The 27,952-nt window shown below is 35.9% G+C and overlaps 1 protein-coding gene across 1 annotated transcript in view; it reads left to right on the forward strand.

The window, feature by feature from the left end:
- The window catches only part of LOC107697229 (t-SNARE domain-containing protein 1-like), a 60,309-nt gene that overhangs the window by 3,251 nt on the left and 29,106 nt on the right, over window positions 1-27,952 (forward strand). Inside the window, exon 2 of the mRNA XM_016497934.1 lies at window positions 27,665-27,796. Within this exon, the coding sequence (XP_016353420.1) occupies window positions 27,712-27,796 (85 nt within the window). The 5' untranslated portion in view covers window positions 27,665-27,711. The remainder of the gene's footprint in view (window positions 1-27,664; window positions 27,797-27,952) is intronic.

The following is a 27,952-nucleotide window of genomic DNA, read 5'->3' on the forward strand; positions in this document are numbered from 1 at the left end:
GCACACACCTCGCAGCTGCAAATGTATGTACAATATTCCTGCTTTTTCATTACATATTTTATGTCAGTGTAATTTTAGGGGTTATTTGTTGGTTTAATTAAAAGCAAAATAATAATAATAATAATAAAACGCTGACATTGCACGACGCGCAGTTTCCTCACGGTGTTCAGTTGGTAGAGAGCGGAAACTCATTCGAGATTGAAGGGAGTTCTGTGCAAAAAAAGATCTTTCTTTCTTTTCTTTCCTTTTTTGTATAAAGTTTCACCATCAAAGTGCGAACATAAACGGGTCTCTGTCTTCGTTTTGACCACGTCGGTAGCAGGTGAGTTTTTATGTGAACTTGTATGAAATTGTTGGCCAACAAACTGAGCTTTTAATGGTACAGCTGTGTAATCGCTTGGCGCTACCCATATACAAGTGTATAAATGTACAGCATGCATTTACTGCTAGCGTAAAACCCGCAATGTTTGTCTGCAAACACCTTTTGAGAAATAATATGCATTTATGAATCATGCCAAAGCGCGAACTTCAGGTTTTCGTGTATGCATGCACGTTATCGACATATTTTTACTGACACCAAAATAAAATGTGAAATGTTTTTCAAAGCTATAAATAACACAATAAAAAAACATGAACATGATAAATTATTATTATTATTTTTTTTTTTAGGAGATTAAATTCTACACAGCAAAAAATGGATGCTGGTGATCGAAGGCAGTCTTCTTTCCTGTGATTGTCCTCTGCATTTGCTGTTCTCTTCGGTTGCTATTATGTGCATAACATCAAGTACCAAGTGGAAGCAGCCACTACTTTGGAGTTTATTCAGATGTAAGTACATCTTGCAATATGCTGTAATGTTACGTAAACATTAAAGGGAAAAAGAAGAATGAAAGCCTTATACATCAGGTATGGCATGAGGGTGAGTAAGTGATGAGAGAATTTACATTTTTGAGTGAACTCAATCCCTTAAATGGGATAGTCCACCCAAAAATGAAGATTGTCATAATTTACTCACTCTCATGTCGTTCCAAACCTGTATGCACTTCTTTCTTCTGTTTTACACAAAATAAGATATTTTGAAGAATGCTGGTGACCAAACAGTTTCGGTTCCCATTGACTTTCATTGTATTTTTTGTCCATATAATGGAAGTCCACAGGAACTGAAACACCAACACTGGTCAACAACATTCTACAATATACCTTCTTTTGTGTTCCACAGAAGAAGGAAGCGCATGCAGGTTTGGAACGACATGAGGGTGAATAAAGGATGACAGAATTTTCATTTTTCAGTGAACTATCCCTTTTTAAGGGATTGTTCACTCAAAAATGCTAATTCTCTCATCACTTACTCACCCTCATGCCATCCCTGATGTATATGGCTTTCATTATTCCGTGGAACACAAACAGAAGTACACAATTTTTAAACTACTCAAAAAAGTACAATTACTGATAAAAACTACTTAATTACTGTAACGTGAGTAGTTGTAATTCATTACTTCACACCCCTGATCATAAGCCAAGTAGATTGGAGATCCATTGCCACCAATGGTCTCTACGATCAACTTATCTCACAAAGCTTTTGAGAAACGCAACCCTGGACTGTGGTCTGCTAATTGTTACCTCTATGCTAGAGTGACTGCATTTTTAGTACAGTTTAGTCTCATATGTGTGTATCTATTGCAGCTAGACATTAAAAACCATTTCATGAGAGGCTTGATGAGATTTCTAAAGTGTCCCCCCACTTTTCAGATCGTTCCTATGCCCCTGCTGATAAGACTAATTGCAAAATAAGTCAGTTTACCTCGGCATGGATCACATTTGTTCAAGTACGATGGATTACATCATACAATCTCATTAATTAAAGCAAGTCTTTTTGGTTCAAAAGAAAGATAGAAGACTATAGAAGTGCAGTGCATTCTGGTAACTAATTCTTATTCCTGTCACATTGCTCTCTTTCTCCACTTCACCTTATCAAACAAAACTGCTCTGGCCTTGCTGTCAGGGCAAGACAGTTCACATAGTCCTACTTGGGTTTTAAAGCAAACCTTGAGGCCCTTTTTAGTTCCCGAAGCTGCCAGACATCTCTCTCTGACTTCAATTTGAAGAAACTGGTGAGATAGCAAGATGTTCCCTACACCAGTGTGATTAAAATGCAATTACAACATCGCGGTCCACGTCTCAGGACCACTTTCATGATTACACTCGCTTTTGATTAGGTTGAGAAAGCAAGTTGACACAATGGCATCATAATTAAGAAGGCAATTGGCACATCTCGAAAAATGGTGCATCGTTGGACATAATTTCCCTGCCAATCTAAAGATTATGTTTTGCTTGTGACTGGGGTGAGATTGGGTTGTAATTACTTGATTGCATAAGTAAGTAACTCAAAATCTGCGTAATTGGACTGCATTATGCAGCCAGTTGGGAAAGAGCCAGGCTGAGATTTAATATGTGTACCCCTGCAGACAAGAGGCTTCACCCAACAAGATAACAAGCCATGTGCTTTGGAGATGTGTGAGTAATGAGTGGACAACTGTTAGGTATAACTAAACTAATAATTGTTGTAATAAAAGCTGCTCAAAGATAAGGTATTAGACACACAAGCTATTCAGGGTCATTTTAGTTTTTAAAATGTTTCACTTGTGTAGCCAGATATTTAAATAAACTACAATCCCATAAAGCATTGCGAATGACTTAACTGAATAAATAACAATATAACATTTTTTAAGAAGCCATTTATGTTTATGAAAGATGAATTTATATGATTAAAATACAGTAAAAATAGTAATATTCTGAAATATTAATACACTTTAAAACACATGTCTATTTTTATTAGAATTTAAAACGTTATTTGTTCCTGTGATGGCAAATCTGAGTTTTCAGCAGGCATTACTCCAGTCTTTAGTGTCACATGATCCTTCAGAAATCATTCTAATTTGCTGATTTGCTGCTCAAGAAAGTTTAAATGAGTTGAAAACAAAGATTAAAGTTTGCTGAGATTTTCTGATTGGTGGATGTTTTTTCTTTAGGATTCATGGGTAGCATATTTCTTACCTGGAATTTGTCTGTTAAGTATAGTTTTTGCTTTTTTTAATGAAGATGAAATTACTTTGGCAAATGGCAACAGAAACATATAATTAGTTACTAACCATATAGCTCATGGTAGGTTTGTCTTTTAAAGGTTTGTACAGGGTCATGCGAAAGGAATTTTAATTTTAATTAATTAACCAATTGAAATGTTGCATATACCTGTAGCTTATTGGATATGTTTATTGTAAAACTACACCATATGGTTTGTGAGGAGTCATTCAAATGAAATGTCATTTGAACCCTTCTTATGATGTCAACCCATAGAATGAGGTTAAAAAGGTCAGATCTTGTTATTCCATCAGTTTTATGTTTGCACAAACTCTTTAAATTTTTCTAGCTGCACTCACCTTGGCCTGTAACATGCCTCAGATATCTGAGAGATTTGATTGTCGTCGGCTTCATTTTTGTCGCCTCATATGATTAGAGGAACCCATTGGTTGTATCATATTAGCTGAGCAATTGATTGTAACTGGTTATTAACCTCTAAGAACTTTGTCCAGTGTGCCATTGCATGAGGACAGGCCTTAATCACTCACAAATGGCAGCCATTAATGAGATTAGTTCCTGGTTCTGCTCCGTAACTTTATTTGTTCCAGGAGGCATTGACAAGGGCATCCAGATGCTGAAGTTTACTTTTCTGTGAATTGATTTCTTTCCTGTTTAACCGCATTCTTTGTCACCTTGATAAATGTGAGCTTACTGAATGTAAACTACAATAAATATGACTTTTTAAATACAATGCGATAGCACTTTTGCAATCCAGGCTTTTGAGCATGCTTACGAAGCCGGATCCGATATGATCTCAAAAATACATTTTCTGGCTTTGATTATAGATGAGATTACGGGAGATCTGAGATTCAATGCCTGCACAGCGCGACTATCTGTTCTATAGATAGGGCTACTGCACACTGTGTTTCAGTGTTTATCTGGTATATATCACTGGTTATTACTTTCGCAAAGCGATTCGCAGAGCACAACTTTGTTATCTGGTAATGCTTGAAGTATACTATAATATAACGAGAGCCAAAGCCCGAAATAGTTTCTGCACATTATCAGATGGTGCATTAAAATGACACACACTTTGACAGGTTATGGAAAATGGGCAAATAATGTGATTCATCGATGGCAGATTTTACCATCTGCCACATTACGTCAGAGAGACTCACCAACCCATACATGCTTAAAACTCATGGCATGTGCTAATGAGCACCTGCATTTTTTTTTTTTTTGGTTACTCAAATTGTTTTTTCAAAGTCATTGTGGCTTTAAGATACATCTGTCAATGGAGACTACACTAACAAAAATAGTACTATTATATTACCATGGTTTTCTGTATGTGTATCTAATTGTATTACCAGAGCAGAATACTTAACGTTTTTAATGGTTGAATACTAAATAATCTCTATTAAATGTAATGAATAATGTATTTTGAGTGCAAAAAGATAACTGTTTAATATTTTAGTCAGTCAGATGTTCTTTCAATAAGCATAAGCAGAGTTCATTCAGTGAAGGTCGAACTGGTAGCTTGTGAGTCTTTTCAAACAATTAATTTTGAGATTCTGTTCATAAAAATCATTTATTAATAAATTGCATTATACATTAGTTGTATATATATTTTTTTTTTATTTGCTGAAAAGATTCAGTTAATTAAATAAGAGTCCATTTGCTTGTAAATTAGACTTCAATAGTTGCGGCATTCATTTTTGATTCACTAAAAAAATAATTTGCTCATTAGAGTTATGTTCATGAATCTGACTTCACAGGTTGTGCGGTATGTTTTGGATTCACTAAAAAGAACTGGGTCATATGAGTCATTTGTTTATTAATTGGACTCTATAACAACTTAATAGAAAGATGTACTTATTGATTATTTGTGTTACAATTTATATATATATATTTTTTTTTTTTTATCCGATCACATTAAATTTAAATCGCAATCCCACAAATCTAATTAAAATTAGAATTATTTATTTTGCATGGGCAGTGCAGATTAAATAACATTGCACAAACAGAAACTGTTTCTCATTTGACTGACATTAGTTTTTTTTTTTTCATATCTGCTTTATTTTGTGGACAATACAGGAGAAGTATTTAAAAAACTATTCTAACCAAATTTTATCTGAGATAGATAACTTTATAATTAAGGGCGCCTGAAAATGTGAATACAAAATGCTGTTATATCCATTCTTTTGCAACCCTGCATATTACGATTTGATACCATCACTGTACAATGGTAAGTTCAAAGGAAGAGATATTTGTTCAGTATGAATTTATTCCATTCACTTTTATCAACCTTTTTTTTTTTTTCACTATGATGACATATTGCTGGACCCTGCCAAGGAGACGTCCTGTGTGTCCTTCCTTATCTCATTTGGGCCAGCTATGCCATGATTATGTTGGATTGTGGGAAACCCATCACCAGGATGTACTGTAGCTGTAGGGGGAAACATATGTGGTGTGAGGAGAGAACCAGAAGGCTAGAACTTGGAGGTCCAGTGTACCATCTGTTTCCCTCTCCTTCATGAGCCATGGAGCCCTCGGAGCTCATAGTGAGATCAGCTCTCCCAAAATCCAACCCTAAAACAGCTTGTAATCCCAAAGGGGGGGTCATAACCATGTCCAGCAGTGGCATACAGCACTGGCAGCCAAAACAGCCTTGGGTCCTGTGTAAATGTCTAAATACATCACATGCCATCATCTCGTTAAATGGCGGAATTGCTGCCATTATGAGAAAACCAAAGATGATTTACCCCAGAAGCTAATTTTGGACACAAATCTCTACGTTCTGAAGAATACCACACTCACAAAGTGCAGGAATCTTTAAGACAAGGGGGCTCTTCGACTCGCCTCACCCCAGCCACGGTGAGGGTACGTGGGCTAGGCAGCCCTGAATTACAGCCCCTGGAGCTCAGTTTCCTTTCCCAGACAAGGAGGCCTTCGACTCGCCTCACCCCAGCCACGGTGAGGGTACGTGGGCTAGGCAGCCCTCTATACAGCCCCTCATTCCAAGTTATGGATCAAAGTTCCAAGAAAAAACGCAACCGCCCAAATCGCGACGGCACTAAAAACGCCATCCCCTCTCGGGCCGACCTCCAGAGTCGCGGGCAAATCCCATCGGTGAACGGGGACGAGGCACCTTTCCCGGCCTGCCCCGGCTCATTGGAGAGGATGGATGTTTGGCCCGAACACCCCTTTCGCACTTAGTCGTTTTTCGACCACAAATTCCTCCAGGGTCCCCGCCCCGACGAGCGAGGCCGAAGAGGTATGCCAACATGTGGCCTCAAGTTTTATCTTGACATATGTGCTTCCACAAATAGAAACAAACTAGCATTACTAATTTGTTTTATTCAGAGCAAACATGTACATTATGTACATTTTGTCTCAACATTGTGTGAAAGTTTTGTCTGTGGTTGTGTGCGGTGGTGGTCAGTGAGGGAAATTTTACAATGTAATTCAATACCGATCAAATCAATACAAAATTGCAATGGGTTTAAATTAGTATATTTTCTGATTAATTTGCTCCCATACACAACATTTCACTAATATCTCAAAATATCAATAATTAATCATTTATTATAATGTTTTAGATAACAACCCAATACGTTATTATATAGTGGACGAACTGAACAAATCATGTTCAGTATATACAGTACATAAATAATTTTTTTTTACATAATTTGGAATTGCATTCAATATTTTTACAAAATTTTAAAGTAAAAATGTATGCAAAAGATTTGCAAATCGTGTGTAATTCACACGACTCCAGTCAATCAACTACTGTCTTGTGAAGTGAAAAGCTGCATGTTTGTCATAACTTCAGACCATTGCTTCCAGATAAAATACAAGTCTTCTATCTATAATATTGCTTTCTCGAGTGAAAAAATGACCTCATCTGAATCAGGAGAGAAATACAGTCCAAAACCGTTCTAAACCAATATTTCGATACATTTTGATAACAGAGGATGGACTTTTTTTATTTTTACTGGAGGAAACATAGTTATGAATTATGCACTGCATTCACTACAAATGATCCATTGGTGAGCAAGTTATGTAATGCTAAATTTCACAAAATCTGTTCCAATGAAGAAATAAACTAAAATCTACATATTGGATGGTCTGAGGATGAGTAGATTTTCTGCAATTTTAGATTTTTTTGCATTAAGTTTTCCTTTAATTTATTAAAAGTTTCCTTTTAACTTTTTGTCAAACCCACTGTTTCAAAGCAACTTAGAAAAAAGAAAATAGAAAAAATGCCTGCCTTTTGCATGAATTCAAAATCCTTGTGGACCCGTATCCGGGTCCGCAGAGTTTAACTGGTTTTAAGCATCACATCAGTGGAGTCCTACCACATCTCCTCTGATTGACCTCACCATGCGCTACTGCCCAAAATAAGGCTGCTTTTTTGTTTCAGTCTGTGTAATCGCAAGCTTCCTTTAGCTTCATCATTTTTACTTACCTTTTTTTTTTTTTTGCAGTATTTATGGAAGCCTGTTTATGTATCAGTTAAAAAAAAAATTATTGTAATTCTTTTAACAAGACTCCATATCTTACTATTTCAATTTATAATTCACAGTATGACTTTATATGTCATAGTTATGACTTTATATCTCAAAATTGTGACTTCATGTCTTGCAATGTGACTTTTCATCTCATATTATAATTAACTCTCATAAATTCTCAAAAAATTCATAAAATTCTCTTAATCTAATAAATTATCAAATTCTGCTTTATCTCATAATTTCTTATTTATCTCATAATTTTGACGTCATAATTTGGACTTTTAGTCATAATTTAGACTTGTCAATTTTGATAGTTATGACACATTAAGACATAATTTTGATTATCTCATAATTTCAACTTTTTATCTCATAATTATGAATTATTATTATTATACAGAATTTGTACTTTTTGTCATAATTTTGATGTCAGTTGACTGTCAGAGAATTATGACTAACTCATAGGGCCCTATTTTTTATATATATATTTTTACGATCTAAGTGCATGGTCTAAAGCAAATCCACTTTTTGCTAGTTTAACGAGGGGAAAAACAGTCAGCTCGACCGGCGCATGGTTTAAAAGGGTTGTGCCTATTCTCTTAATGAGTAATGGGTATGTTTTGGGCATAACGTGCAATAAACCAATCAGAGTCTCATCTTCCATTCTCTTTAAGAGCCATTTGCGCTCGTGCCATGGCGGATTTGCTATTTACACGGCGGAATTGGCAAGCGCAAATACAGAACACGTCTCCAGAGGTGAAATGGAGCTGCTCGTGCACGAGCAAATAGGTAGCCTAATTCTGATACATGCAATGACTATCCATTATGACATGTAGGCATTTTTATATTTATGTAGCCTACACAATAATAATCGTTTACATTGCAGTCCCTTAATTTTGTATATTTGGCATGTTTGTGTGCTGCTGTGCATCCCTGTGTGTGTAATAAGCAGAGTGTACGCGCGCTGTGGACCCGCCTATACTAACGCGCTCTTTAAATAACAAAAAAACTACTGCACCATTGACTTTAGACCAGTTTTTGTTGGTCAATGGCACAGGCTATTTCAGTTGCCTCAAAATAGCAACGCGCCAGCAATACGCCTGAACACACCTCAGCACGCCCATGGGCGCACAAATGGGCGCAAATGCATTTGCTATTTAAACAACGTGGCACAGGCTGTGAAAATGACAACTGCGTCGGGCTGAAACTAGCAAAAAACACTTGCATCGCGCCTGGAGCCGCATTGCGCCTGGTGTTTGATAGGGCCCATAATGTTCACTATTTCATGACTTATTTCATAGCTATGGGTTTTTGACTCATGACTGTGACCTACAGTATGTTATGTTTCTGACTTTTCATAGTTTTGAGTTTTTTATGTCCTAATTATTATTTGCCAATGTATTTTATTCTCATGCGTTATTCAATGGGCTTTCATATAATTATATAATTAACTCTTTAAAACATGATTTCATATTGTATTTATTTATTTGTTTAAGTGGAAACGGTGTGAGCCAGTGACAATTTTCATGAGCATGTATTGTTTTTTTTTTTTGTTAGATGGATATTGAAAGCAGGATGAAGTGAACGTAGATGCATTAAAAGCATTATCTCAGCATACACAAGCCATGTGTGCTCCGTTTATCTGCTGAGTGAAGCAAAAAGCTTAAAAGGAAATATTGTAAAGACATAATTTGCAGCTAAGTGCATCTGCATAACAAAGTTCTGTATCTGCATCGTTTGCGCTGCTGAGCCATTATAAATCTAGAAATGGTCATGAACCATTTTTATGTGTTTTCAAATTTCACATTATGTGTGCACTGTGCAGAGTTTTCCCTATGGTTTTGAGGTTATAGTAGAAGCAATTAATCTTCATAGAATATCACACCTAAAGTCATGTATAAAAGCAGCTACAAAAGCCTAACCGACTGATTCAAAGGGGTTTGTGGGTAATTTAGACGGCGACCATATGCAAATGGTTGTTGCTTGTGGGCTGCGCTCAGATGAGAGCAAATGGGTCTATCTCGAATTTGAAAACTTTCCAGCCAGGATGGCTTTGTCTGTCTTCCATTCACAATGTAAAAACTGCAGAAGGGCCTTTGGATCCCAGGTGACTCATTTTAAATAAATTATGAGGCAGAATATTTTGATAAAGCCAAAAGACACATAAACAGCAGAGCCAGACTTGTCTTATAACTCATCCAAATGTATGGAAGGGTTTATTGAAAGGAAAAAAAAAATGTGTGACCAGTCTTTTTAGAGCTCTCTAACAAATGAAATCATTAAAGTCTCTGTTCTCCTCTCCCTTTCTAACTGAAGGTTACTGAATTCTTCTCTCACCATTTGGACAGGCTGTGTTTTAAGTGTTATTGACACTTACCTGGCCCAGCTGTCTTCATATCTTATAAATGTGACAGTATCATCAAAAACAAGCCAGCCTATCTTTTATAGATAGAGCAGCTGGTCTTAAATGGAACCAGCTGTAAAAAAAAACCAACAAAAAAAAAACCTCTCCATCATCAAGAACTAGGTGCTGCAGGCCACAGACTCAGATTTCGTGGTTCACTGACCTCTTATTATATGCACGTTGCCAGAACCAGTGGGTCTCATTCTCTTATAATTTCGTCTACATTTTTTTATCCTCAGTGAATCTGATGCAGATTTTTCAACAGGTGCTTAAGCACATACATTTGTTCTTCCCCTCATTCTGATGTTGATGAATCCAGATTATTTTAAATGAGAGAGCACATGCCCGCAGGTGGTAATTAGCGTAATACACGCCCAAACTATATCTATATATGTGCTTTCCAGACAACCTATATAGAGCCATTTGTCACTCTCTGCAAGCATATTATTATGCTCTCCAAAGATGCAGTCTCGTCTGAAAGCATAAACGCACATCTAGATTTTTGAGTAAAGAAAGTGTGCCATTCACAAAACCGGTTGAAACAAAACAAACACCTTATATAAAGGTCAGTGACTATCTTGTTCATAGTTTGTGAATGTTTATTAAAGATTCAGTAAGGAAACTCTAATTTCAAATGTCTTTGTGTGTGTGTGTGTGTGTGTGTGTGTGTGTGTGTGTTTTATTAATAATCATCAGTAAACCAGCAGATTTACCAATCTCTAATAATTTAAATAACTCAGATGTTGTTTGTTTTTCACAAAGAAGTGGTACACTTTCATTCCGTTTTTTGTTCCTTCTTGCTCTGGGTCAGGAGATCAGGGGCCCGTTCTTCGTACGTCGCTAACTCAGTTAGCTGGATTTGATTGTTGACGATTTGGCATGATCTTGGATTGTTTGGTTCTTCGAAGCTCATCCCGGAGTTGCTGTCATAGCAACAGGTCCGTAAACTTAAACCTGCTCAGGAGCAGGCTTATTTAATGTAAATAGGATTAGATAGCATCTTTTTAAGCAGAATTGATACCTAAAATATGTCCGCTACCACCGCTACTTTATTACAAGAGTATCCTACTAATCCAGGGACAATAATTTAAAATAACAATCATTTCAAAATCAATACTATAAATAGTCAGTTTTACTCACTGAAATATTTATTCTTCATAAAATTATTACTTCATAATTGTATTCGAGTCTTACACACATGCTATACAGATCATGTAGAGTCGTGCATTAATTTGAGTGGTGACAGTTATTATGGGAGTGGCTTGATGGAGCGCAGGAGACGCAGATAACTTGATCTTGGCCCTTAAGAAACTTGAATTAATGCTGTCACGTAACAAATCTGCTTCAAAGATAAAATTAAATGAATTGCTAATTACAAAATTGAAATAAAAATGTAAAGCCTGTACAAATATTAGAAATTGTGAATATAAAAAATCATGTAAAAAAATTTAAATAAAATAAAAACAGTCCACATTTCATTTATCTATTATAACATTTATGTAGTTTTGTTCGCTTGGCTGTTTCCTTATAAAAGTCCAGAAATTTGTCAAGTTTTTCGTCAGGTGACTTTTTTTAATTATATGATGTCATTACGTTGCTGTCTTGCCGCCAGCCAATCGCTGCATTGCTGATCGTGGTTTCGAGTATCGATACATAACCCCTTTTAAACGAACCCATGAACGCGCAATTATCTCAGGTAACTCAATCCAGTCATACTAATCATCAACAACAGGTGCGTTCGAAGAGCCGAATTAGCCAGATCCTGATTAGCGCGATGATATCATCTTGGATGTGACGTTTCATCTCGGATGTAATAAGCGATGTACGAAGAACGGGCCCCAGGAGGGTAGTCGGTAAAATAAAATAATAAAATAAAATAAAAATTTGGTTTTAAAATAAAACCAAAATTGTGATGTAAGAATTTTTAATAAATAAAGTCATGTTCCAGGCATGCTTTCAATTACCTCAGTCAGTCAAACAACTGACCGACCGAGTGACCAACCAACCGACCAACCAGTCAACCAGTCGACCATCCAATCAACAAGTCGACCAGTCAACCAGTCAATCAGTCAACCAGTCAACCAGTCAATCTGTCATTAAATAAAGTTATTAAATGTGGAATTTAGCCATGTGCTTGAAATGGAAGTCTATGGGGAGGATTAGTGGGTTTAGAAGCCGAAATCTAAAAAAAGAATGTTTGTTAAAGAATTTGCATATTTTTTTTAGAAATGTTGATAACACTTTAGTGTAAGGAAAAATTCTCACTATTAACTAGTTGCTTATTAGCATGCCTATTATTAACATATTGACTGTTTATTAGTACTTATAAAGCACACATAATCCACTTTCTGCACGACCATATTCTACATGCCTAATCCTACCCAGTACCTAAACTTAACAACTACCTTACTAACTATTAATAAGCAGCAAACTAGGAGTTTATTGGGGCAAAAGTCACAGTTAATGGTTTATTAATAGCGAAAATTGGATCTTAAAATGAGGTGTGACCAAAATGTTTGTTAAATTATATACTTGCCAGTAGGGCTGCACGATTAATCGAATGCGATTGTCATGCGCATTTTGTTAGTAAAGCCGGTTCTGTAATCACATGCTTTCAGATGAAGCAGCATTTACTACACAGAGCCGTAGTTCACTGACAAGTTACGCAAAAAAATCGCAGATGATTTTATTTGCGTGATTATGAAATCAAAGAAATTGTTCGCGATAATGACAGCTGTTTGCATAGCTTCTCGGTGAACTACGGTTCAGTGTAGTAAATGCTGCTCCATATGAAAGCATGTGAAAATACCACATTTAATAAAATATTTGTACTCCAAACTCACTTCATAACGTCAGTCAAGTGTTTGAAATAAATCCTTCTGTGAGATGATGTGGCTTCTTACACAGAATAAGGCATGCAACACATTTCATAGTATTCTAAGCAGTGATAAAGGCATTGCATTATAAATATTCTTTATTTTAATGAAAATTATAATCTGTCGAATCGTGATTTCGATTCCATTTCGATTTATCGTGCAGCCTTACTTGCCAGGGTTAAATTGTCAATAGATGATTAGATACTTTAATTTTTAACATTAGTTTAAGTGCTGTACTTTCCCCAAAGGGTTTTATCTTTAGTCCATTATGAAGTGCAAAATAAGGGATGAGCCAAAATTATTTTCTGTGTTTCTGTGATACTCTTCATAAAAGTTGTATACTCCTTTACCAAAAAATAGTAATAGGCTATTTCTTGGTAAGTGCAGTGGTGTATAAAGTACCTGAAAGCCATACTCAAATAAAAGTACAGATATCTTACCAGAAAATGACTTTGGTAGAAGTTGAAGTCACCGTTTAGAATATAACTTGAGTAAACGTCTTAAAGTATGTGATTTTTATTGTACTTAAGTACGAAAAACATTTTTTTAATCTTAAACGTACTTAAGTATTGAAAGTAAAAGTACAAGTAAATGCAAAATGGAAATGAAGCAAATATATAAGAATATTACTTGAGTAAAAGTCTTAAAGTATGTGATATTTATTGTACTTAAGTACAAAAAGTATTTTTTAAATCTTAAACGTACTTAAGTATTGAAAGTAAAAGTACAAGTAAATGCAAAATGGAAAAGAAGCAAATAAATATAAAAAATGTTCATACACAGCTTGAGTAGCAAGATTCCATTTTGTATTTTTGGGTAAGAATAAGAAGCACTTCATCCGGAACTTAATGTCTTTCATTCCAACATAAGAAAACATTTCTGGAATCTGCATCTGAATTTCTGAAATAGCATTTAGATGTATTTACACAGTTTATGGATCTCAGAGGGGTCATGGATGTATTTAGACTGCAGTTACAGATGCATAAATAGGCCTAATGTTTTGTTTTTAACAAAACGTTGAATACTGATATTTGAAATAATTTAAAACATGAAAAAAATAGTCGAAATGTGAAATTAAAACCGCCAGTAGGTGACAGCAAGTGACTGTTAATGAGTGAGTCATTGAGATTCAACCGATTGTACTCTTTGTGTGATATTGATTAAGTTAATTATATTAAATTATATAAATATAAAAAGCATACAGAAGCATTTTTGCCGTCTACAATTTAGAATGCCTTGAATTTTGAGTTTTAATAGACTAATAAATCAACGTGTGCGTGCACTCTGTGTGTGATTTGGTGATATAGCCTACTTGATAATGTTAGATCGCACATGATTACAACAACACTTACCATATTATCGCAGATGATGCTGTATCGCACACCCCAGACTTGACTTGAATGGAAAATGAATCATCCGCGGTTGTGCGCGCACTTGTTTGCACATGAGCAAAGGTGTTCTTTTTAGGAGTCTAACTTGCAAACGCCAGACCACTGATTAGTCAAACCTGCTTTCCTGCAGTCTGTGTTCTTCTGACTATTTTGTAGTAAGTAACGAATATGCATCGGGGAAATGTATCGGAGTAAAAGTATACATTTTAATTAGGAAATGTAGTGGAGTAAAAGTAAAAGTTGGCTGAAATATAAAAACTCAAGTAAAGCACAGATACTCCCAAAAAATACTTAAGTACTGTAACGAAGTATTATTACTTCGTTACATTACACCACTGGGTAAATGTAATCTGAGACCAAATGCAGACACACTATTGCCATATTTGAAAGACTCATAAGTGCTTTTTACTTTGCTTTGTGTGCCAAACAATGCTGCTATGAAGATAAGCACCTCTTGCATAAAAAAAAAATAAATAAAAAATCAGATACAGGCTAATAATTTTCCCATTGCACTATTTTCAAAGCCATGTATTTCCCAGACCTCTTGTTAACGGCTGATTACTTGGAAAATTGTGTTGCGCTATCCTTGGATCTCTCAGCAGAATCCTGTTAGGGAATTCTCAGCAAGCTACGAGCGTGAGATAGTGGGAGAGATTACGTTTAACTCACATCCTCCCCCTTATCATTAGCAAGCTTGTTAGACTGGGTGTTTTAATGATGAAATTCCAAACTTGTTTGTTCGCCAGCTCGTTTTGGTGGCTGTTTGGAGACAAATCATGAATGAAAACATGACCCGGTGTGCTCCGTGAATAATTGTGGAATGGTGAGTCATCAGCTTAGCCACTGCTTCCTTATTTTATCTAAAGGGAGCTTGTTAAGGACTTGAAAAAATGTATAAAAGCACCCACCAGTGAAACAAAGTTGACATCCCTCTACTTCCTTTCTGGTGGATGGCTTGATGTCTAAATGACGCTCATGGCGTGTGGTAGATGTGTGAGTGAAGTGGCTGATGTGGTGTAAAAAGGGTGAATCACTCTCACTAGTTAACATGACTTAGGCTGCTACCCATCGCCCGCATCAATGATGACCGCTCAATCTGATAGGGGAGGATAGATGGAGGTTATTTTTGGGCGAAAACTTGGCAATTTATCTCAATAATGAGTTTTTCTTATTTGTGACAGGGCAATTGTACTGTCTAAATTTTGGTGTGTGTGGGGGTGAGTGCATGTGTCCTTCACTCTCTGCTTTTGGAACTGAATGTCAACACCATTTGAGCAAAGACTTTTGAAGGGGCAGCTTTAGAGATTTGAAGCTTTTAAAATCTAACGAGCAATCCCACTGTTTACAAGGCTGACAAGAATACAGAGAGAAAGAGGCAAATCACAGCGGAAGAAAATCTATTCCTCACACCACGTTGCTTAAAAGTGAGACTCCAAACTCAAGAGTGATAACTTTGCTCCATGTTAAAGGGATAATTTCATTAAAAAATTTTAAATTCTGGTATCATATACTTACACTCATGTTGCTGCAGGTCCTTGTTTTTTTCCACTCTAGTGAAAAAAAGAGACGTTTCACAGTGTCTGTAACTCATAATGTAATTGCACATAATGTAATAAGTATTACATTATTATTGTAATAAAATGTTCATAATGTAATAATTTTCTCAAAATGAAATCAAATCTTGAGCTCATAATTTAATAACAATTATTACATTATGATAAATGTATTACATTATAAACTGACCAAAAATATTGTAATATTGTCATAATTATATAAGTATACTTATAATAAAGTACAAGCAGCCCAGTATAAGGGACAGTCAAAATATTTGTGCTATTATTTAGCCTATGCATATATATATATATAATATATATATATATACATATATATATCTACATTTGTTATTTTGTTAGACCAGCCTGGCCTCTGTCCATATTTTTGTATAATTATTAATTTGTTTAGTAAAGAAAATATCCTACACTAAAGCAATATCCTACACTCTCAGAAAAAAAGCTTCAAAAGATGTCACTGTGGCTATACCATTTCAAAAGTTGCTAATATGTACAACCTTAGGTACCAATACCTTTAAGGTGCTAATATGCATTTCAGGGAAAATAAGGTACAAAAGTGTACCTTTTAAAAGGGTACCGCCCCAATGACAGTTTTTGTACGTCTTTTTTTCCTAAGAGTGTACATGTTTAGAGCAACATTACGGTATGTATACTATAATTTTAGTTTTTGGAGTTGTGTGTATGCGTCCCCTTTACGATCCCTCTGTTTTTCCCTCTTTTTTGTAATAGGATTGAAAGTCAAAATGAGGGCTTTGAATCAGCAGGCAAGCATTTAACAACATAAAACACTAATATTAGATCATTTTGAATGGTTAGAATGAGCAATAGGTTTAATGATTTTTTTTTTTAACTGGGTTTTCCTTCTTTTTTTTCCTGTGTCAAACAAATGACACCCTCATGTGCTTTGACGCACATGCATGGCACCATGTCAAGCTACTGTTTTTTTTACTGCATTGTTATATTTAACAGTAGGCGATGAGTAGGCCTATATAAAATCTGTACCCACAGAAATCTGCAGAAAGACACAGAACTGGAACAGCCATCATTCACAAAGCCATCCCTCACACTTTGTGTTTTATTAAATATTTTGGCTTATTCATTTTAGCTACTGATAAGTGTCTAGGGTACAATGGGGGGCTATACATGTTTTATGTATATGTTTTAAATTAGCAAATGTTTCTATTTATTTCCTCGGTAACACTTTAGAATAGGGAACACTTATTCGCTATCAACTACGACTTTTCCCTCAATAAATTCCTAATTTGCTGCTTATTAATAGTTAGTAAGATAGTTGTTAAGTTTAGGCATTGGGTAGGATTAGGAATGTAGAATAAGGTCATGTAGAATAAGGCATTTATATGTGCTTAATTAGTACTAATAAATGGCTAATATTCTAGTAATATGCATGCTAATAAGCAACTAAGAGACCCTAAAATAAAGTGTTACCATTTCCTCTAATAACACATTAGATGCATCATCAACCTGTACATGCTAAACATGTATGTAAACATGTTACAATTAAATAATTGTTTTTCCCTTACTCTTAAAGCTAATAATGCTACTTCCCCAACAAACACCACCATTTCAGATTTTGATGATTGATGTTGGATTTAGATAACTTATAGTTAACAATAAGTTCTAACAATCCCTCTGATTACATCTGGTGGTTACTGCTGTTTGTTGTGGAAAGTGTGGCCTTTGCTTCCATTTAACCATCTCTAAATCCATTTCACAGAATTCTTCAGATTTTTTCAACGCCCGTAGAATCTGTCTGGGCCTATTGTTGAGGAAGTCACATCATACATACACAAGAATGTTTTCGAATTGAAACACCTCCCTACAAGAGATGCATTAAGATGTGATCATCTACAACATATGTTAAATGTTTTTTAAATCTACTGTTTAATTGATTTCCTACAAGCATTGCAGGTAATTATATTTTTATGAAAACATGAGGGCTTGTCCACCTTATGTAGCAATATAGAAGTAAGCTATTTTCTATAAATGTGAAAGACTTGCGCGTCATTAGGTAAATAACTAGAAGAACAAGAAAGTGCTGTAAACAGTAAGACTTTTTGCGCTACAAATAGGTTTGTCTATAATTATGACAATGGATCAAAATAATATAAGAAAAAGTATAACAAGCTGTTTTGTACTGCTTGTTTATATATAAATATTTAATGTTTTAACAGTATTGTTGATTAAATAAATGCAGCCATGGTGACCGTAAAAGACATGTTCAAAAAAATCTTACTAACCTACATTTTTGAATGGTAGTGTATTTAATGTACATTTAAAGTATATCACATTTAGGTGACATTTTGCACTTTATTCCCTATAATATTAAAATGCCCATAAGTAACATATCATATATGCATCATATTTAAATAGGTAAATATCACTGATAACATTTTAGGGAAAGTAGTGCTTCAACTAGTGCTTATGATATTTTAAAGCAATCACCACTGTGCCACACCAGTAGTATTTAGAAAAAATAGCTTGTATCCTGAAAAGCAAAGCTATTTGTACAACAGCTGGGCTTGCTACTGAAAAATGTGGCAGTCAAACCTGTTAGAAAATGCGGTCAATCCCAGACACTGCTGAATGCAGCCATAGAGTATTGGGGCAGATTGAGAGCGACTGGTCTGACATCCTTAATGCCTGTAAATCACTCCATAAAAATATGGATTACAGGCTTTGAGACTGTGCACTGCTGGTGTTTACGGACTCTATGAGTGATATGGTACACACACACACTCACATAAAACCCTCAGGTGGGCACACTGTTGCTGTGTGTGTGTGTGTCTGTGAGAAATAAGCAGGCCATGTGACAGCAGTGACTGTATGTCCCGAGTGTTCCGCTTTGTGACTGTGTGCTCTCGTGCTGTGCTAAGCCTCTCCGTAGTGATAATGGGAGACAGGGAGCGGAGTGAGGGGACAAATTCAGAATGAGAGGAAGTGATGAAGCATTCTGTCGGCCCCCTGTCGGCCCACAATCCTGCACGGCCTCTGATGGCTGTATTTATTGCCGGCCCACTTCCACCTCCTCTCTGATAACACGCATTGACAAACTCGCTCTCCCACACTTGCTCACCACACACACAAAAAGAGACAGAAGACACCTCAACGGCAGCTGTGTAATGACACATATGCTCCCTCCCTCCTTCCTGTCTCTGCTTCTTGCTTTCTGTTTTCACCTCAAATCACCTCTCAATGTTTCTTTCAAGGTCTGAATACAGTGTGAGCCCCTGTTCCCTTTTGTGGATTATTATTTTTTTTTTCAATAAGATGTTTATTCATTCAATACAGTACAGTGTTTTTTACTTGCAAGGTGGTCTATAAAACATTAGGGCCAGATTTACTAAACTGGTCAAATTAGCGTTAGAGCGCAATTCCATAAAAGCGCCGATGGTAGGGGAAATTCTGCGGGTGATTTACTAACAATGCATGCAGAACCTGATTTTACTAAGTGCGACATGTTTCTGGATCAACATCTTTGCTGACCCTGGAACGGCATTGTGATTAACCAATCAGATTTGAAGAACCAGTTTATAGTTTTTGTGAAGTTTAGGCTTGCAATCAGTGTTTGGTGCTTGTACATCAGTGTCATTCATCTATAATTTCCTCTGATTTTAGGGATTACTCATGGTTAAGGTTAGGTTTAGGTGTTGGGATATGGTCAAGACAAAATTTTTGGATTAAAATGTTGTTCTAGGGTAAACAAAATATGTTGACCTAGGAACACATCTAACTCCGCAAAATCAGGATGTGCAACAATGCGCACATTAAAAAACAGACGCAGCCAGATCATTTCCATAATGACCAGAGCAATCTACCAAGAGCAGCGCAAATTACAGCCTGTTTAAGACATGCTTTTTTGGGGCGTTAAATAATGGTGCAAATACCAGTAATTTGACGGGCGCAAACATTAGTAATTGCATTGCTTGATTCATTTTAATACTCTCCTCCCATAAATTTTGCATCTGAAATGGAAACTAAAAATGCATAGGTAAGGTCAGGTGCAAAAATAACTGTCCACGACTTTTCAGTATAGTTCTGCAGGCAATTTTTATTGACCCAGTCACTAAAATAAAATAAAATAAAATAAAATAAAATAATAAAATAAAATAAAATAAAATAAAATAAAATAAAATAAAATAAAATAAAATAAAATAAAATAGAATAAAATTGATTAAAATTGAATAAAATTGAATAAAATAAAAACTGAATAAAATATAAACAAAAAATAAAATATAAACATAAAATAAAATAAAATCAAAAATAAAATATAAAATAAAGTAGTAGTAATATGAGCAGCAGTAGTAGTAATTATAAATAACAATAATACATATATAATAACTTATTACATACAGTATTGTAATAATAATAATAATAATATTAATACATTTAATGTATGATTATTTTACAGCAATATTTATTATTTATTATTATTATTATTATCATCATCATTATTTATTATTATCATCATCATCATCATCATCATTATTATTGTTGTTATTATCATCATCATCATCATTATTATTGTTGTTATTATTATTATTGGCCTTTTTTATTACTGCTATTTTAGCCAACTCTTTACATTTTTGTGCACACACCAAACTGTGGCCAGTACATAGGTACAGTCTGCCAGAAAGATGTTTTTTTAATTTGAGTCTTTCAATTAAATCTTTTATTTAATTTATTTATTTAGCTGTCTGTTCATTTGCTTAAATTTGTTTAACTAGCACAACGAGTTCCAAAAATTGTCACCTTTAAGTTTATCGCTCTCTCTTTTTGCTCTATCAGTCTCTCTCAATTTCTCTCTCGGTGTATTTTCAGAGCTCATTTTTATGGTGAAGGTTCCCTTTCATGGGAACTTCGAACTGCGTCCTCTAGGGGTCGCTATGGGGAACGCCTCGTCGTGACCCGTGTCTGAAGCTACCCATGTTACATTAGGGTGGTGTTTGATCCATAATTGACCTCAAAATTTTATCTTGTTCAAAAAACAATTAATATTATCAAGGGTCACTTGTACAGCACTACAGCTCTTTCAAACTGTGCTTTTATTGGCCCCTTCTAAACTGCCATGCCATTAAACATAAACATTAAATGTACAGTATATCCTAAGTTAAATCAAATGCATTTCACATACATTTTTTATGTTGTTTGTGGAATGACTGCTGAAATAAAAGTATTTCATATTCAAAGTAAATCCAGTTACTACTTAACTGCAGAATATGTGCATATGCTATCCATTAGAGAACATTTATGTATGTAGTACTTATATGACTTAATTAGCAGGTTTCAGTACTAAATAGTACTTGCTTCAAATATTTATTACATCCTGAAACATTGGGATTGAGTACATTTTATAAATACAGTTGTGTCCTCTTGCCCCTTCCTGTCCAGTCACATGATTAGCAGAGGAACAGACAGCTGTCTAATTGTGAGTGACAGACTGATCAACCTGAGTTAATCAACCGCTGTGTTTCTTATATGAGTGACCTGTCAGTCCATCCAGTCATGATGGAAGCCTCTGTGGCAGCAAAACCTGAGGCTGGAAAGGTTTAACAGAACTAAGCTGTTGTTTAATTACCATCTGAGAATTCAGATACATCTGTTTTGGCCAATCAGATCACAAGCGGGCTCTGCTAAATACAGGTTTTGTGATGACCCCACTTTATAGTCTTATTTGGTGTGAAAGAGAAATATAATGTTTCCAAGTTGAATGAAATGAGAAATTACCAGCAGCATTAAAAATTGGTGTTATTTTTTTTGTGAACTGTGCAAAGCCAAGAAGCAAAGAAAAATATTTTTCAATTGAAAAATGTAGGCAAATATAGTCAAAACAAAAATAATCAAAGTAAATATCTCCCAGGATCTGAGTGAGCATGAGCAAGAAGCAGCAAAACATTGTCTGGGCTCAAAATCAAGAAGCACATAAATGTTTTATTGCTGCCAAAAGTAATTAATCTTCCCGTTCTATGGAAATTAATCAGATTATTTGGCCACGTGGCCCGGCAAATTTCATCTTCCATCTCATTCCTCCTGCAGGCTTGGCCACCTCGCCCACCTCGCCCACCTCAGTCTCTGCTTCAGAAACAACGCAATCTTTTTCAGCGGAGACATCTGTCATTATCTCCACAGGTCCTCATACTTTCTTCTGTACTTTTAGAGTTTAGCTTGCATATCCTGCCTGGATCTACAGAAATGCCTAATAATAAACTTTTAATCATATGAAATGTTTAAAACTTTGCAAAGATTTTCGCTTAACAGCGTAGTTAACTTCAAATTGGAAATTGTCATTTATTCACCCTCATGTCGTTGCATACCGGATACTTTCTTCCATGGAACAGAAAACGTGGATTTTTAAATACCTTGTCTTCTATTTTCAGTATAATGAAAGCGAATACTTTTTGCGGCTGCCAAAATGTCAAAAAAGCACCTTAAAATGATCATACTGTAAATGTGGTCCATATGAGTCATATTTTGAAGCTATGAGGCATAAGAAACTAAACTAAAATTTAAGTTGTTATTCACTAAATGATTTGGAATTAATTTGGGATAAGCACACAAATTTTCTTGACTATTATTATTATTAGCATATATTTTAAATTAGTATGCATGTTGTATGTGTACATGCTGAATTATATTTGTACAGCATGTTTGTCTACTTTATTTAATTTTATTATTTTTTATTTATTTTTGTTGTTTGTCTTTGTGATTTTGAATTAAATTTTATTTGATACTGCAAAAAAGAAATAAACAAACAAAAATTGTATAGGGACATTAAATATGATGATTATAACTGCTCCATATCTTATTTGTCTTTTTTTTTTTTGTATATTTGTGTCTTTGTAATTGTGAAATTAATTTTATGGGATGCTGTAAAAAAAACTGCCCTGTGTAGAGACAGTAAAGATTATTATTATTGTTGTTATTGTTATTAGTGTTATTTACAACAGCAGCAACTACATTATTATTATTATTATTATTATTATTATTATTATTAACTCTGGACATTGTTATGTGTAATATGCTTAAACTGTAGCCAGTCGTTCCATGTGTGTGTGCTATATTGTTATTGTCACTATAATATATTGTTTAATCACTTTTTTTTTGGCTGTCTATTAATTTGCTTAAATTTGTTTAACTGGCACTTCAAAAATTCTTACATTTAGTTAAATCATCTACATGAGGGGCATTTTCATTTATTTTCATTTATTGGTGAACTATCCCTTTAATTCCACATCTTTGTAAAAATGCAAGGATTGTAGCATGTGAAGTGTGATTTCTGTAGTCCTCATGCATGATGTAGATGATGACATTTGATGCTGTATTCGTGACATGATGGTACTGTAGGTGATTCCATTGAGCAGGTCTGCTCTCTCACTGTGCACGCTGTGTTGAGGGTGAGGGGGTCGACACACGCTTTCCCAATACATTCTTTAACCTTTTAACCATGTTACACACCCCTCACAAAGTTATTATGAATGTCAGCAGCCAGTGCAGATGACTGAGTGGTTCGCGAGAACTGATTCATGGCATGAGTAGTGTAACTGTGTCACAAGGGGTTTAATTCATGCTCGCACTCACACACACAAAGTACATGTCACTGTGGGGTGAAATCGTGCCACAGATGCCCCATATTAGTTCACACCTTCAGCACTTTGCTAATGAATGTAACTGACACACAGTCCCAGTGCACTGATGAAGTAGCACATGTGCCTCTGTTAATTGCGCACCAGGCCCCAGGAGTTTAGAGGGGTCAGGACTGACTTCATTCAAGTAGATCTATCAGAAAGAGAATCGGAATCAGAAAGAGCTTTATTGCCAAGTGTGTTGACACACACAAGGAATTTGTCTTGGTGTTAGGAGCTTCCGGTACAGAAAATACAAACAAAGTGCAGACATACATAAAATGAGAGAATAGACAATAAATTATAAATCACAATAGTAATAAAAGTATACAGAAAAGGATAAATGTCCATAGACAGAACTGTGAATGTGCATATGTGCTATTTACAGATGAAGGTTTAATGAGTTATTTACAGATGTGCAGTACTGAGGTGTGTTATGTGTTGTTCAGGTGCGATATGGCCTGGGGGAAAAACTGTTCTTGTGTCTGGCTGTTTTGGTGCACAGTGCTCTGTAGCGCCGGCCAGAGGGCAACAGTTCAAAGAGAGAGTGGGCTGGGTGTGGGGTCCAGAGTGATTTTCTTAGCCCTTTTCCTCACTCTGGAGAGGTAAAGTTCTTGGAGGTTGGGTAGAGGGGCACCAATAATCCTCTCAGCAGTCCTGACTGTCCGTTGTAGTCTTCTGATGTCTGTTTTGGTAGCTGAACCAAACCAAACAGTTATAGATGAACACAGGACATACTCAATGATGGCCGAGTAGAACTGTTTCAGCAGCTCCTGTGGCAGGCTGAACTTCCTCAGCTGACGGAGGAAATACAGCCTCTGCTGGGCCTTTTTCACAATAGAGTCAATGTGATTGTCCAACTTCAGGTTCTGAGAGATGGTGTTGCCCAGGAACCTGAATGACTCCACTGCAGTCACAGTGCTGTTCATGATGGTGAGTGGGTAGAGTGCAGGGGGGTTCCTCCTGAAGTCCGTTATCATCTCCACAGTTTTGAGAGTGTTTAGCTCCAGGTTGTTAAGACTGCACCAGACAGCCAGCTCTTTAACCTCCTGTCTGTAAGCAGACTCATCACCGTCCTGAATGAGGCCGATGCCTGATTTGGTAGCTGAGCCAAGCCAAACAGTTATAGATGAACACAGGACAGACTCAATGATGGCTGAGTAGAACTGTTTGAGCAACTCCTGTGGCAGGTTGAACTTCCTCAGCTGGTGAAGGAAATACAGCCTCTGCTGGGCCTTTTTCACAATAGAGTCAATGTGAATGTCCCACTTCAGGTCCTGAGAGATGGTGTTGCCCAGGAACCTGAATGACTCCACTGCAGTCACAGTGCTGTTCATGATGGTGAGTGGGTAGAGTGCAGGGGGGTTCCTCCTGAAGTCCGTTATCATCTCCACAGTTTTGAGAGTGTTTAGCTCCAGGTTGTTAAGACTGCACCAGACAGCCAGCTGCTCAACCTCGTGTCTGTAAGCAGACTCGTCTCCGTCCTTGATGAGGCCGATGACTGTAGTGTCGTCCGCAAACTTCAGGAGCTTGACAGAGGGGTCCTTTGAAGTGCAATCATGTGTATACAGGCAGAAGAGCAGTGGGGAGAGAACACATCCCTGAGGAGCTCCAGTGCTGATCGTGATAGTCCTCGATGTGAGTTTGCCCAGCCTCACTAGCTGCTGCCTGTCTGTCAGGAAGCTGGTGATCCACTGACAGATGGAGGTGGGCACAGAGAGCTGTGTGAGTTTGTCTGAGAGAAGGTCAGGCATGATGGTATTAAAGGCCGAACTGAAGTCCACAAATAAGATATTGCGTAATTCCCAGTTTTGTCAAGGTGTTGCAGGATGTAATGCAGTCCCATGTTGACTGCGTCATCCACAGACCTGTTTGCTCTGTAGGCAAACTGGAGAGGATCCAGCACAAGGGTCCAGTGATGTCAGACAGGAGCGTAGATCACGCGGGGGACGTGGAGGACGTGTCACCCCCACTTTTAATATGACGTAAATTCATCCCCTGCACCATTTCAGGCAAGTATGTTTGCATAGAGGTTTTCAAGAGCCGGTGTGAATAAATATAGATTTACATTCAAAGAGACAGGATTGTCTGTGCATGACCTGATGGTTTTATTCGGACCCAGAATAAGGCAAGATGAACATCACGGAGTGCAAAACACTCCATGCAGTGTATGTTTCATTCATACTCGACACCAGAGGGCACTCTCGCGCAGAAAGTCGTACCAGGAAATCCCTAATATGGACAAAAGTGTCTATGGCTGTATAGAAACAGTTGTTTACTTTTCACAGAAAAACAGAAACGTTTGGAAACATGAAGACATTAAACATATGATTGCAATAATATATGGTTTATTTGTGTTTTTCAAGTCATCTCCAGGTAATAAATAAAGTATATGAACAATGCAGTGCTAATTTACATAGCATTCATTACAGTATATAAACTTTTCTGCCTTATTATGTGATAAAGTGTTTGTAGTATATAAACAAATCATTATTATTGATTATTGTCCAGCAGTGTATCTGATTTCTTAGCCAATTAAAAGCTAGAAGTAAGAGAAAAATTAAAGTTGCCTATACACTACCAGTCAAAAGGTTTTGAACAGTAAGAGTTTTAATGTTTTTAAAGAAGTCTCTTCTGTTCACCAATTTATTTGATCCAAAGTAAAGCAAAACATTAATATTTTGAAATATTTTTACGATTTAAAATAACTGTTTTCTATTTAAATATATTTTAAAATGTAATTTATTCCTGTGATTTCAAAGCTACATTTTTAGCATCATTACTCCAGTCACATGATCCTTCAGAAATCATTCTAATATTCTGATTTGCTGCTAAAAAAAAAAAAAAAAAAATTATTATGATGTTGAAAACAGCCGAGTAGATTTTTTTTCAGGTTTCTTTAATGAATACAAAACACAAACGCTCTGAGCAAAAGTCTTCCAAAGTCACACTGTAAAGGTGTAACAGAAGTGCTTTCTGAAGTTTCATTTAGCTGTCTTTACACAGACTGTTTAATACAGCTCGGAGGTGGTATAAATGCAATTGCACAACAATTACAACTGGATACTTGTTAACTAAGGTGCGAGAGCAGGCATATTGTTATCTGTCCTTACACATAGTTTTGAGCAGGCACAGAGCAGCCTTAACTCGTACTCGTATTAATCAAAATATGAATTAAGTATAATCACTGTGAATATAGCCATTTGTGTATCAAGTTATTCTACGATTATTATTTTAAAAAGCCCTCTAATGCTTGCACTCTCTGTTCGTTTTCTAAATGCATGTTTTTAGGGACCTTTAAAAAAAAAGGTCCCTAACACTAGCTTTCTCTGTTCTTTTCTATTCTATCTACTTGTTTTCTTTTTATTTATTAGAAGAAAAAAAAACTCTCTAACACTAGTGCTTCCTATTCATTTTCTATTCAATATACTATTCTAAAAAAAAACAAAAAAACCTTGCTACGTGTACTGCGTTAGGCTATCCGAGACTTGTCATAGCACTTGCATATTATTGCTCTTTTGTTGGTTTTGATTGCTTCTGTTGTCCTCATTTGCAAGTCGCTTTGGATAAAAGTGTCTGCTAAAGGATTAAATGTAAATGTGAATAGAAAGTTCAGAAGAACAGCATTTATCTGAAATATAAATATTTTGTAACATTATAAATGTCTTTATCATCACTTTTGATCAATTTAAAGCATCCTTGCTAAATAAAAGTATTAATTTCTATCATTTTTCTAAACGTTCCAAAAAAAATAAAATAATGATAATTATACTGACTCTAAGCTTTTCAATGGTATAGTGTATAATGTTACAAAAGCTTTTAATTTAAGATAAATGCTGATCTTTGGATCTTTCTATTCATCAAAGAATCCTGAAAAAAATGTACTCAACTGTTTTAAATACTGATAATAATAATAATTAAAAAAGGTTTCTTGAGCAGCAAATCAGCATATTATAATGATTTCTGAAGGATCTCTTTATGACCACAGACGTGAGAGCGACAGGTCTGTAGTCATCAAGTCCAGTGATTTTGGGTCTTTTGGGGACCGGAATGATGGTGGAGCGTTTGAAGCAGCAGGGAACTTCACTCAGTGCCAGTGATTTGTTGAAGATCTGTGTGAAGATGGGGGCCTCTCTTTCTATAATTGTGGCTATAACTATATGCATTCTTGTTTTTACTCCCCCCCGCCCGTGCAGACTGGTCCCATTTGGCTGCTCAAGAAACTATTGGAGGAGGACCCAGAATGTCTTACGGATCCATTGACGCAGGATCTTTTGGAAGCAGAAATCCATTTGGTGGGCCAACAAGGCAGGGATACCAGCCAGTAGGTAAAGACACATTTTTTTTCACACTCACAGGCAGGAGTTCTTTCTATTTATCACCAGGCATTCTTGAAAACAATATTATAAATCATACGACAAAGATGATGGTCCCTCCTCATTTACTAAAGCATGGCATTGTGCATTTATTCCTTCTCCATAAAT

The sequence above is a fragment of the Sinocyclocheilus anshuiensis genome, unplaced genomic scaffold (genome assembly GCF_001515605.1).
Source record: "Sinocyclocheilus anshuiensis isolate Anshui unplaced genomic scaffold, SAMN03320099.WGS_v1.1 scaffold1292, whole genome shotgun sequence".
Classification (NCBI taxonomy): Eukaryota; Metazoa; Chordata; class Actinopteri; order Cypriniformes; family Cyprinidae; genus Sinocyclocheilus; species Sinocyclocheilus anshuiensis.